This window comes from Gekko japonicus, unplaced genomic scaffold (assembly GCF_001447785.1).
Source record: "Gekko japonicus isolate JY-2015 unplaced genomic scaffold, Gekko_japonicus_V1.1 scaffold77, whole genome shotgun sequence".
Taxonomy (NCBI): Eukaryota; Metazoa; Chordata; class Lepidosauria; order Squamata; family Gekkonidae; genus Gekko; species Gekko japonicus.
Genome location: NW_015161405.1, coordinates 1,983,586 through 1,997,328, shown reverse-complemented (window position 1 = coordinate 1,997,328; position 13,743 = coordinate 1,983,586). Strand labels below are relative to the sequence as shown.

General features: G+C 41.8%; 1 protein-coding gene across 1 annotated transcript in view; it reads right to left on the bottom strand.

Annotated features, from left to right (window-relative positions):
- Nucleotides 1-13,743, bottom strand: part of ITGB8 (integrin subunit beta 8) — a 60,152-nt gene that overhangs the window by 2,954 nt on the left and 43,455 nt on the right. Inside the window, exons 7-12 of the mRNA XM_015426229.1 lie at nt 9,629-9,724; nt 9,459-9,548; nt 7,604-7,738; nt 4,834-5,236; nt 3,490-3,715; nt 1,518-1,618 (exon numbers count right to left, since the gene is read on the bottom strand). Coding sequence (XP_015281715.1) covers nt 1,518-1,618; nt 3,490-3,715; nt 4,834-5,236; nt 7,604-7,738; nt 9,459-9,548; nt 9,629-9,724 — 1,051 coding nt within the window. The remainder of the gene's footprint in view (nt 1-1,517; nt 1,619-3,489; nt 3,716-4,833; nt 5,237-7,603; nt 7,739-9,458; nt 9,549-9,628; nt 9,725-13,743) is intronic.

Below are 13,743 nucleotides of genomic sequence, written 5' to 3'. Positions count from 1 at the left end.
ACTTGACAGAATGGAGGTCTCTCCATGACCATTCCACCTCTCGTGGGAGTGGTACCTTTAAGAAAGCCTTCAAGTTTCCTCAGGTGTGTAACTTCATATGGGAATAAGCAATCCCTTAAGGTTTTTAAAAATGGGACAGTACATAATTGTATTGAAACATTCATTCTGTTTTGTTTGTTCATGCCTGGTATGAAGTAACCAAAAAAGGAGAAATGAAACAGAGTAATAATGGGCTTATAAAACTATTTCTTCCTGCATTACTCTGGCTGGCTTCAGCAGCAGCCAGTTAATTTCTCAAGGGCATGGAAATGCCCAGTCTAGCAGTCCTTGCCAATTACATTCCCTGTTGTTATTTAGGTTTCACTTTCCCTAGAGGGGAAAAAAGAGAGATTTGCCTTTTAATTCCTACATGGAAACATAAATAATAGTGAGAGCAAGAAACAACATCTATAAAAACAAAATCTATTTCAGTACTAGCGCAATCACTAGGAATTCATTTCACGTGTGTTCCTTTGACCCACACTGAAATCAACCTGCTTTGGGAAGAGGGAGGTACTAACAGTGGCACCAGGGTCTGGCAGGCGAGGCAGCTCTTTTTAGGACTTGCCCAATTCCTGCCCTGAAAAGGCGAGTGGCATGGCAGCAGGTAGGGCCCAGGGCCCAGCCTCTTGTCTGAGGCCAAGAAAGGACAAAAATTGGGAAAGGCTGTTTGGTGGCAGGAAAGTCCTTCAGGGTTGGGGCCTGGCCACCTACAGCCCAGGCAGGGCTAGTTCCTGGGGTGGGACTTTAAGAGTGAGCCTGGGGAGGCCTGACCTGGATAGCCCAGGCAAGCCCGACCTCGTCAGATCTCAGAAGCTAAGCAGGGTCGACTCTGGCAAGTATTTGGATGGGAGACCTCCTTGGAATACAGAGAGGAGGGGGCAGGCTTTATTCAGCCACCTCTCTGAATATCCTCCAGGCCCCCAGTAGGGGTCAGTCACCAGAGGTTGCCATGACTTCCATGTGCACACACACTCACATGTGTCAGAACACACACACACATACATGCACATATGAAAAATACAAAAAAAGGAAAAAAAAGTGAGGCTGGGAAAGTGAAAGCAATAGGTTCCAGCCTCTCATGGGATGAGGTCTTGGGGCCAGGCTCAGTGCAGATATTGGGGCTGGGAAGCCAGCTGATGAGGACATGGTGGATCTTACCTCCTGATGCTGGAAGGAGGAAAGGGGGGAGAAGTTGAAGGAGAAGAGAAAAATGTGGGTCCCCATTACCCACACTTCTGAGGCCATTTAGCAACAAGGTGCTTAGGTGCTAAGCCCACCCTCCCACAATAACCAGAACAATCCTAAATTGCACTCCAGCTATGCATAATTCTGCACCGGCTGACTATGGAAGGATACATGTTCCAACCATGGGTTCCTGTGTCAAAACCTATGCTTCATGCAAACTCAACAGGAGAGAATGAGGAATTTTTTCATGTAAAAACATCATAATAGGTTTGTAGATTATTTTAACCTACCTGAAGGTTTTTCAATATATTGGACCCTGTAAGTACATGAGGCTTTGCACTGGTCAAGTGTAATTTGAGATGAATTAAAATGATGACACGGCACACAGTTCCTGTAAAGAAAAGTGAAACTGAGTGGATTCTTGAAAAATTTATCTCCCTCTGGACTACAAAGCGCTGCAGCACTAACTGAGAATCTCTGCCACTTTTGGTTCATATCTCCTTGGCAATAAAGAAAGCACAGAGAACAACAGAGCCTTGGTTCAAGGTTGCTCAAGACAGGAGATGGTCTGGCATCACACATAATAACCATAAATTGGATTCTCCTTGTTTCAGTGCTTGCTGAGAGAAAAATGAATTTGACAGTGTTTGTATTAAAATTACATAATGTTTAATCAAGAATGAGGCAGCAATGCTCTCTTCAGAATACAAAAGTTGTGCAAAGGACTTAAGCAGCACAATCCTAAGAACTCTTTCCTGGGAATAATCCCCATTGGAAAGACCTGAGTAGAATTCTGATCAGACCTGCTTAGGATGTTAAACAACCCTGTCATGTGAGTCTCAGGCCCCTGCCACATGAGGGAAGAAAGGGACGGCCAAAGTGCGGCTTTTAAAAGCCGCATCTAAATAGGCACGCGGCGACGGGATCATACAGATCCTATGAGCCGCTGTGCATTTGCTCCCCGGCACGATCAGATGCCGGGGAGACGGGGAGAAAGCCACGGGAGTCTGATGAACTGCGCATGTCGGAGCATGCGTAGTTCGGCAAGGAGCCGGGGATGCGCCGGCGGAAGAACTTGCCGGCGATCCCACAGCCGGCATTGCTGCGGCCATTCGGAAAGAACCACCTAGGTAGGTGGTTCTTTTTTGGTGCGGATTATCGCCGGAAGAGCCGGATTGGGGATGGGCACGCAATGCTTCCCAGATGTTGCGGTGGGATCGCGCCAGTTTGCTCCGCCCCTGATCCGTCCCTCTCCCGGCCCTAATCCTCTCGTGTGGACGGGGCCTCAGAAGACTTCTACTCGATAACAAGAAGCAGCTGATTTAACATCTAGGAGCCATTTCTACCTCATCAAAACTTTGGCCTTCAATTATCTCCTTCCCCACTGCCCTCTTTACATTTGGGGAAGTGTAGGAACAGCTGCCTAAGGGTGTTTGGAACTTTCCAAGAGAGACACAGGAGTAGACAGTAAAACCGCATTTCTGGGTGTGTCAGCAGTTACTTTCTACTCATGATGGGCAGGTAGCAAACAATGCTAGCTGCCTGTCTTGGTGAAGAAACTGTGCTTTAGCCTACTTATTTTCTAAGGGAGGGACCACAACATATGTTTTACATGAACGAGACCTCAGATTCAATCTCTGTCTCCTTCAATTAAAGCAAATATTTTTAAATGTCTGACAGCTATTAGAAATCTGATAGCTATTAGAAATCTGAATATACAGTTCTGAGGTAGATCAATCAATGGTCTGACTCAATATAAGATAGCTTCATGTCTAATTAAACAATATCCACTTGCAGAAGTACCAAACTGAGGCCCAGAGAGACCACGACAACAGCTTCTATCTGCCGGAGGGGCAGGGGAGACAAGAAAGAAGGCAGGAGTGAAAAACAGTTGTACTGTATTATATTATATTGTAGAAAAACAGTTGTACTGTATGGTAGTGTAGTAGTTAATTTCCAATACAAGCAGTTCAGGAAAAAGAAAGAAAGAAATGAATCCTATATCACTTATGCCTTTTATGTGTTAAACCAGTGACCCTTGAAGGATAGCCTAGAGAAAGCCATGTACTTAATCTGACTATTTCCTTTAAAAAGATGATTTGCCAATACTCGATATCCTCTCAGAACTACCAGCCACCAGTGAGATACCACATGCCAGCACCAGAGGTCTGAAAGGACCAAGGAAGAGGCTTCTGTGGTGAAGTCGCAGAATTCGATACATGGCAAATTAAGAGCAACAAGTTCAGCTTCTAAGAAACTTACCACTTTTCACTGCAGGTTGTACTACAAGTAGGGCAGAATTCACATAAGTGACCAAAACTGCTATAATCAGTGCACTTGCATTTCCCACACACACAAATTCCTCGTCCACTGCAAATCTGGCCATTTGAATTAAGGCAGTGCTTTCGTGAGGATGAGGAACATTGGCAACGGTCACCTTCCCAGCCATCAAAACATCTGCATTTGCCTTCTTCACATTCACCATTGCCTACAACAGCAAGACAGTAAAGGGTTGAGGCCCATCTATGTCATTAGAGAAGGGCCTTAAGTTATTCCAGTTATTAAGATCCCAATAAAAAGTCACTGTGCTCCAACCCTCCTGGGCTAAGAAACCCCACAACCATGGATTCACTCAGTGATCTGGAATAAACTATCAATTCTTGGCTTCAGTTTTTCATTTCCAAAACTTGAACCATACCATCAACTTCATTGACTGTTGTAGGAAAACAAGCTTGTTTACTTGTAACTACTACTGCTCCTGGAGAATGATCCACACACAAAGAGAGGTTGGTCAGGAAGGTAATTTGGGGGAAAACCAATGCCTAAAGTTTGAGACAGAACTTCCTGGGTACTTGTCTGACTGCAGCTGGAGATGCCCCCAAACTACCTATCATCCTCTTCAGATCCCAAATCACTAGCCAGATAACAATCTGGGTGTGAATTCTAAAACAGGAAAGCAGGGAGAAGCCATGACTGTGTGGATAATTCTTTAAGAACAATAGCTTTTCTTCTAAGGAGTGTTACATATGGGTGATTAGTAAACTTTCCTGAAAAAAAGAAGCCAGTCTATTTAGTGACCTTGATATGCAGCGTATGTATGTTTCAGGCATTAATATTTAGTAGTCCTTTGGATTTCCCACAAGTACCTACAGGATGAGATGTGAAGGAACCTGTTGAAAGGTTTCCCACTCCAGGTGACATGCCTGAAAGGCTATCCATTATATGGTTTTCTCTGGCACCACCTTACGTGGTCAAATAAGCTGACAATTACAAATATTCTGAACATTAAAATCTTTATTTTCAGAAAGTATTTTAGTATTTAGTAATTTAGGAAATTAGTATTTTCCTAATTAGCTTTTTCAACACAAGAGGTGGATACTGCATAACATATTTTACTGACATTCTCTCCCTCTCTCTTTCTTCACTTTGTGGCTACAGTGTCATATTTTATGGATATGTTTTAAACAGTTTAATGGCCATTTTAGCCTTGTTATGTTACATATTGCCAATAATTCTAGCTGCTCTGAGAAGTAAATAATAAATAAATAAATAAATAAAAACAGCAAAAAGAATAACAGGTGAACTGCTAAATACAACAGAGCTTACCAGCACACAGGGTTCCAAGGTGATATGGGCAGGAAAAGTCATCTTTCTCACAATATTTACCATATATCATGCCAAGTCTGGTTTTATGGCAAACACACTGTCCACCTATGCAGTCTCCCTGGCCACTGCAGACTGGATGGTTCTTCTGCATCTTGCACTGCTCAGAAGATAGTTCATCACTGGAACTACAGCTACTGCCCTTGCAGATGGATGTGTCAGCATCCAGAGGTGTTTCATCAGAACATATTCTTCTGTGCATTATGCTGTCCTCACACTGACAAGCACATCTTGCAAATATATTAACTCTGGTAGATTCATTGAAGCCGATCGGTTTAAGCATCACATATTTTCTTCCTCCAACTGCACTACATCCTTTCATGGCAATGGATACATTGAAGAGCACCTGTGAAAACAACAAAGGACTTTCACTTACTATAGTGTCAAAAGCAATCCTGCATTTCACTGTGACTTTGGTGGGACATTAAGAATATAACGGTTATTTTCAAGTGCATATACCTTCAAAGCAGTTAGGAGGGAAAAAGCCATTGGTCACCTTTCTGGCCACTGAGGCATGAATAACAATAGATTATCATAACTAATTATAATTTAAGTCAAACAGATACTAGGTAAATCATGCACCTCTCGTAAGACTGCTGCCTGGAGCCAGCAGCCCCAGCCCGGTTCCACAAGCACCCTGGCAGCCGGCAGCTGCAGTAAAGCAGGCTGCCTTGGAGCTGCAGGAAGCAACCCAGAAGTCTGTGAAAGAGGAGAATCTTCCTGGTAGAAGTAGAGGCCATAGCAGCAGCCATGCCTGAGGGAGGCGTGTCAGGAGCAGTTGGTCATGGGGAGAGAGAAGGGGAGAGCCTGCAAGGGTCAAGCACACAGCCCTTTGAGATGAACAGGAGGGAGGGTGGTGCAGAATGCACAGAGGCTCTGGGGGAGGAGCCATTGGCACTGGGCCCCGTCCTTCCTGCAAGTCCAGCCCCGGGCCCATTTGTATTGGCAGAGCATGGGACCCACCCACCTCCAGTCCACCCTTTAAAAAGAGGAGAAAGAGCCAGACCTTTCCTGTGGCTTGCAGAGAGAGAGAGAGAGAGGAAGGACAGCTACAGAGAGATGGCCAGGGGTGAAGCTGAACCTACCCCCTCTCACGCTTCTGAGGCTCGTCCTAGGCCAATGACAGAAAGGAGGCTGGAGGGGAGCCAGTCCTGTGCTCTGACCCACCAATGGGGGAGCTTTCCAAGTAATGTTTTTCCTAAACCAATAATTCAAAAGTAGGAAAATTTGCATCCTGACATGTGGAGATTATACATATGTATTTTCCCAGGTGCATCAGGAAGCTGCTTCTACATAAACAGTTTCCTGGTAAACGTACATGTGGCAAAAAAAGACACTTGGCAGTCTTCACTCATGATTAAGGAATGATTATTCATGAATAGCATCCTGTGATTTTTGGTAGCAAGGGAAAAAAGCAAATGTGCATGGAAACAAATTGTATTTGCAACCAGGGCTTTTTAAAAAGGAAGATCTCTGTGGGAATGGCCCCAGGTGACTGTCCAGTTTAAAAAGTGGCTTGCCTGTGTGGGACCTGCAGTGGCAAAGTTTCAAAGAAGAATTCTGGCTGCACACATGGGGCTTTTAATTCTATTTTAATGTTTTCTTGGGATAATCCCAGTCTTAAAGTGCAGCTCTAAGTAGAGTCACACTCTTCTAAATGCATTGAGGTCAATGGGTTTAGAATGAAGCAACACTGTTTCAGATTGGTTTTCTAATTTGGAACTGCATTCTAATGTCCCAATACAAGAATTCATTGAAGGCAAATGATTATAGTGTCCACATGAACTCCTACCTGTGAAGGATTCCCTACCTGTTTTATCAGAGGAGCACCATGTGCACAAAGAACATACAAATTGAGATGCTGGGATCTATTTTCTCCTTCTCCCATAATAACAGAACTCAGAGGCACATCATGGAATACTTGGGAAATAGGTTCAGGGCAGTCAAAAGGAAATAATTCTTTACTCATTGAGTAATTAAACCATGGAATTCACTGCCAATGGCCATGAGCATAGATAGCTTTAAAAGGGTGTTAAACAGATTCATGGTGGAAAGGTCCAACAATGGCTACTAGCCATGGCAAGTGGTGAGAGCTATCTTATACATAGGCAGCAGAATTCTGAACACCAGTGCTGGGATGCAGCCACAGAAGAGGGCAACTTGGAGGCCACTGTGTGAAACAGTATGCTGGACTAGATGGACCATTGGTCTGATCCAGCAGGCTCTTCTTACATTTTTAACAGGCACCTAGCAGTTTTGTGGAGCACTAAACATGCAAAACAATAAAACTAAATTGCCTTGTTAGAAGAAAGACGATAGCTCTGAAGAGCATCCATTAGAAACTCTGGAAACAGCATGAATGGTGATTTAAAATAGAAGTTTCACTTGTGGTTATTTGCCCTCAAACATGCTATTCACATTCTTCAACTGATCAGACATCAGATATAAAATGGGAGTAGGCACATCTTGGGCTCAAAGAGCACAGGGGAGTTCTAAAAAGTTCTAGAAAGCTCTTAGCTTGGCTTGAACATAGATATGCTTATTCTTGGTCTGAATTTAAAATAAAGCTCTGTGCAAATAAAACCAATGAACAACGTGGAGTGCCAGCTGCCCACAGCAATTCACTTTAAATCCATATAAATACCCTCTTTAGAAGATGAAGTTATAAAAAATTCAAAAACACCCCCTTTTGGAAGCAAAGGAATGGTCGTACCTCAGCTGTGGATTTCACATTTTGGCACCCTTCAAAGCCTGTTTTTTTACTTCCGTCAGGACAGATTGCAGTAACATTGACATGTATATCTTGAATTGTGTTATCCACCTGAATTTTCACTTCAGAGAGCAGCTTCTGGAACAAAACCCAAAAGAATTCCATCACATTGCTACATTTTACTATCCAATAAGCATTAGCATGTCTGACTCAGTGGATTTCACCAAATGGGGGGGGGGGAAGGCTTATCTGAGTCCACCAATAAAGGAATGAATTGTTTTCCACATAAAGGCTCCATTATGTATCATACAGCCACAGACAGGGGAACTAGTTATTCTGTAAGAGGATAGCAACGCCTGTGTTTTTAGCTAATTATACTGAAGTGTGTATGACAACACAAAATTCTGTTTGGATCCTGATTCACCTCTTAATGGGGATCTGTGTGCATTAAAAAACCCTGTGCACTTGTGGCAATCATAAAACACTGCAGGGGACTTCAAGCAATGACAGAACTATCACTGTGCCCAGTTACCACTGTGGCAGTCTTACTCTCTAGTTCTTGCTAGAGAATGCAAGTTACTCCTTCCTAGTTTCATCTGTTTTCCTTTCTTTGGTTGTCGCTAGATTTTCCTCCTGTGGCCTCTACCTCAGAACAGCATCCAATAACATGGAGAACTGAATGGAACATAGTTGTTTTGGTGATTTCCTTGCTCCCTCCAGGGCCTCCATGTCTGAATGGCCAGAAGCAATTTTCTTTTTTGTGGGAGCACAGAGCACCTATGACACCAGAAAATGCGATTCTAATTCTTAATGAGGAACCAGGTGCATTTTAAAGATTATAGTTCTAGTCAATGGCAGTGTTCACACGTGCAAGATAATGTGGGGGGCGGGAAGAGAGGCTATTTGCTCCGCAGGAATTTGACCTGCATTTGCACGATCACGCAGTCCCTGGGAGCTGCGGGGGTGGCCCGCCACTGCGTGATCAAACGCAACTGTGGGTGAGCTGGGGGTGGGTGGGTTTGGCTGCGTATTTCCGGTGCGCTTCAACGAGGGATCAATGATTTGCATCTCCACACCGAGTGCTCCCTATGCACTGTGCGATGGTGCGCATACCGAAATGTTGAAAAAAACAATGGCATGAAGTTGGGATGGACCGATCAGACCATCCCAACGCTATGGAAGTGTGCTGGCATGATCACACTGGGAAAAGTCCATTCCTGGTCCGTAGCAAACCCATTTGCTATTGGGTTTTCCCCGGTGTCTTTTTACTCCGCTTCTGCAGCGGAGCAAAACGGGTTGCCGATGGAAGCAGGAAGCTTGGCAGATGTTGGCATCTGATCACGCCCTTAGAATCCACCCGGCATTTGTGCCTATGGTGCGGCTAATTCTGCATGTGATCATGACCAATCTTCCCCCTCCCCTTAAGTGACATGCTAACTTTGAAAGGCAGGGGTTTAAAGAACAATTAGGAAGAGATATGCAAGCACCCATATGCACATAGGGTTGTTACCATATCTTTATTCCGAATGCTGATTATCTCAATAAACTAAATGCATGTTTTCAAATACCTGATTAAAGTTAAATACAGGGAAAAGGCAAAAGTTTAATAAAATGGGGGGTCTTTCTTGGATAAATCATAGTTTGGCTAAATCATATTTTATCATAAACAAATATGCATCAAGTATTTGTGTGCTCATTTTTATATATGAGATTTCTGAGATTTTCCCTGGATATCTTTCTATATTATAGTTGTCCTTGGAGTCTATTGACTATTCATTCTAATAGCGATGTTAGGAAAGAAGCTAGTAAAGAAAGGAAAATAACTTTGCAATTATACAAGATCTTGAAAAACAAATACCTCATAAGCATCGACCACCAAATCACTAAGATTCGCTGCTTGTGACTCTATCTGTCTTGCAATAGTACCAGGCAGCAGAGGAAGAAGATCCTGGGAAAGAGACATATACCCAAGGTTATGATGCCAATTTAATCACAGTCTTCTTTTTAAAAAATAGATGATTAAAATACCTTATACCAGTGAAACTGGCTTCCTTGGACTGCAAATATTACATTAATGTTGTTGTCTATGAGCTTTTCAGAAAGTTGACCAAGCGATGGATGCTCCTATAAGAAAATAAAACATAAACAGGGACTAATAATGTGGCTATTTTCACCTCCAGGGAATTCCACAGACTAAAATAGGACATCTAACACATGTGATACAGTCTCTAATTGTTGGTACCAGATTGAGGATTAGGACATAATTACAAATTATGTTAATTACAGGTATTGCTTGATAACCTAAACAGCTGGCATATATTAAGGCACAAACCTAAACAGAAAGCTTCATAAAAACAAAATACAAAAATGGCATCTGTACAAGTAGAATTCAATTGCTTATAAACAATAAGATCAAACTTCATATACAAGATGAAAAACAAGATTGCAAAATTCCACATAGAAGCTGAAGCTGAAAGTAAACTACAGTCTAATTGAAAAGATTGGAATTTGACTTCAACTTCAACATAGAAGCTGAAGCTGAAAGTAAACTACAATCTAATTGAAAAGATTGGAATTTGACTTCCTTCAAAAGGTTAAACTTCAGACTACAACTTTGAAAGTTAGTGAATCTCAACTATAATAACACAGAAGAAGATGATTTTTTTTCATGATCCTCTCTACATTTCAGTATGTTTCTGAGGTCTGTTCTCCCTCCCTAGTGTATGCAGATAGTTGCCTATCGCATCAGACAGTTGAGCTTAGAGTTGCTCAACTCATTGATCCTGGCACTCTGGACTAATTTACATATTATGGGGCACCACATATCACCTCCTGGCATTGCATGTTTCTGTGAAGCACGCAGTTGAAGATGTGCTTTTGTTATGTGTTTGCATCAAGTTTTTCATTCCACAGGTACACCTCAGATGTGATTTGGCCATAAGCTGTAGATTGGATCCCACTGCTCCAATCTGCACCACTATGCATTACATAGATTTACTTGAGGAAGAAAAAAGGAGGCAAAAGGAGTTGCCACTCATGGTAGTGGTGGTGATCACACACATACAACCCCCCCTTCCCCTTATAATGCTCTTTTCTAGTGATCTAGGTTTTTACTCCACAGAATAATCTTGTATTTGGACCAGACAAGAGACCAAGTTCAACGGGTACCTAAGACTGGATCCAACCATCCTCCAAGGAGCCTTCCTCCAAGTTATCATTCTTCCTCCAATGGAAGAACCATTTAAGATAACAGAAGGCTCCTCAGGCTGGAGGAAAGCTTCAAACTGTGCTCAGTGGAGGGGTAGGATGGGGTAGGATCCACCCCAGTATTTCTTAAGAATCCAAAAGATATGTTGAAAACAATCTGAATTAGGAAAGCTACAAGTGAGATGAGCTAAGGGGAAAAATGCTACCCTTCAACCAGCATTGTGCAGTTATCCATTCAACATCTTAACCTTGCCACTTTATCAAGACTGTGGGCTATATTACTGTTTTATCCTATTTTCTTCTGGGTTGGTTCAGGTTTGTTCTCCTTTATGTACTTACTGTTGTAAGCAAAAGGGGGGGACTTAACCCATACTAAATCAAATTAAGTACCTAAAGTTTAAGAAGCTGTGAATATATGGGCCCAATAATTCTGTTAGTCAAATTTAAAATTTATTTATTTATTTATTGTACTGTTTTTGCAACTGGAGTCATAAACAGCAAACCCGCATCCAACAATAAACCTTGTTTGACAGGAAAACATGAAAGAATGTAAAGGTTGCTACTGCAAAAGTTGTCATGTGATTTGACAACTGCCGCTAGAAATTTTGCCACATGCAGAGTAGTTTGTTTGTCTTTGTTTCTAAGTAACCAGGATGATTATTCTTCTGGTGAGAGGAAGACCTGATTAAATAAAGGGGAGACCAGTTCACTTCTTAGAGCTGAAAATTTGGGACAATCAAGCAAAATATGATCTACAGAGTCAGTTTTACTGCTGCCGCAATTACAGAGTCAATCTGAGTATGAAATCCCATTAAATCTTCCTGACCTCACAGCTGAAGGTAGGGTATTCAGGCGCACTAGCATGGATGTCCTTCTGTTCTTTGGAAGAATTATCCCAGATAAGTAGTTTGGCATTGTTGTTGGAGACTGAATGCCCACTGAAAAGGTTGAGCACACTCTGCAGGCTCTAATCGACGTGCTCTCATAGTCAAAGTCTCTCAAGCTTCTTCTAATGAGCTGCGACAGTTCTTGTCTACTTGTGACTTCTATCACGTCATGGGTGATACCCAGACATAATAGTTTATGGTCCAGTAATCTGTCCCAATCACTTGTGTGGTGGTCTAGCTTAATTAGTCCAAGGAGGTTTAGATTTGAGTTTGAATCCTAATTTTCAAATTGAATGCTCTTCCCCAGGCCTTCTGGTGATCAGGTGATGAGGAGCCTCCTGCTCAAGCTCTGATCCGCAAGCATATTTTAGTTGATTTTAAAATTTAAAATTAATAAATATAAATGGATATACAAAAATATACATGTATTTATTTCAAAGTAAATTAAAAACAGATATTGACCCTTATGATAGCCTCAATTAAAATTCATAATCTACAATGACAATCAGAAATGACTATTGTTGACCCTGACCAGATGCATTTTGGCCCACTGGCCTTCCTCAGTGGTCAAACAAATGATGTTACAGGAATGGCTCTTGACATTACAACAACCATTTCTTATAAACTGACCAAAATGTCAGGAGCCATATCTGTTTTTAATTTACTTTGAAATCAAAACATGTATGTTTTTGTATATCTGTTTACATTTATTAATTTTAAATCTGGCTAACAAAAACATTGGGCCCATATATTCATATCTTCTTAATCTTTTGGTACTTAATACTTTCTGTTGTAACAAGGAAACCCTGTCAGGATAACTTAAATCCAGAGGCACCTTTTACTGCACCTGGCTCATCATGATAGGATATAACCTGCCTGAGTACTGAAGGCCATGCCTCAGTATGGGGAAGGGGGAATAGAGAGAAAGCAATGGACATTTGGCCAGCATTAATTAGGGCATGGAAATGCTATTTTCAGTTTAGCAAAATCTATGAGATTGCAGAAACAAGTTCCCAGAACATGTTGGCTTATTACCACCAGGCAGATTTTTGTTAATACAAATTAGCACAATTAGCATACCACAGAGTTTATTTTGGAACACAGTTTGGTAACAGTTTGTTGCTATTAAAGCTTTAATGTTTCTTCAGTTTCAAAGCTTCGCCCACTATCCACAGATGTTCTCTGGTTTCTTACCAGAATACAGATTTAAGCACACATCACAGAATTTCTTTCTGCAGGCTGCTTAGGGTAGAAGGTCTTCAGTCTTGCATCTCCCTCATGTATTTGGTAGCAACATGTGGACAATTACAATTGCTTTTTTTTGTACATGTCTGCTGAATTCAGAGAGCCTTTTGATTCCAGCAGGCTCAGTTATCTTGTATTCCTTTCCATAGTATCAAGGACTTACATTCTAGTACCAAAACATGCATTCTACTCAAATATAGCCCACGTGGTTTTTAAAGCAAAAGGCTTATTTTTTGCAGATTTTTCTTTATGGTGCTTAGCAGACAGCTTCATTTCTGATGCTCTTCTTAGTCCATGTTCAGTTTGTAGGAAAGAAAAAAAGCCCCCTGGCAACATGCTGATGACTGAGGTGGAGTAGCTTGGGCTATTTCTCATTACACAGAAGTAGCCCTCATTAAACAGAGGTGGGCAACTCCTGATCTAAACTATCTCCACTGCATCCAATCAGTTCCTGCTCTAAAAATAGCTACTGCATTAATGGTTTTCTGTACAACCATATGGGTAGTTTATTGTCAGGATGAGCTATTGTAGCAAAAATGATTGTTGTAGTTGAATCATAGAGATGAAGGGGCCATATAGACCACCTAGGCCAACCACCTGCTCAATGCAGGATCAACCTAAAGCATCTCTGTCCTTTAGATTTCCTATCTTACATGGAAATCCACTAAATGCAATCCCAAGCATTTAGGATTACACCCTTCTAAGAAATTCAAGGACACAGAAGGTAATAACTTTGCTTGTGACTGTACTGTAAAGCTCTTCCATTTATTGCTGCATCTAACCCAGACATTGATATTTGGCCAG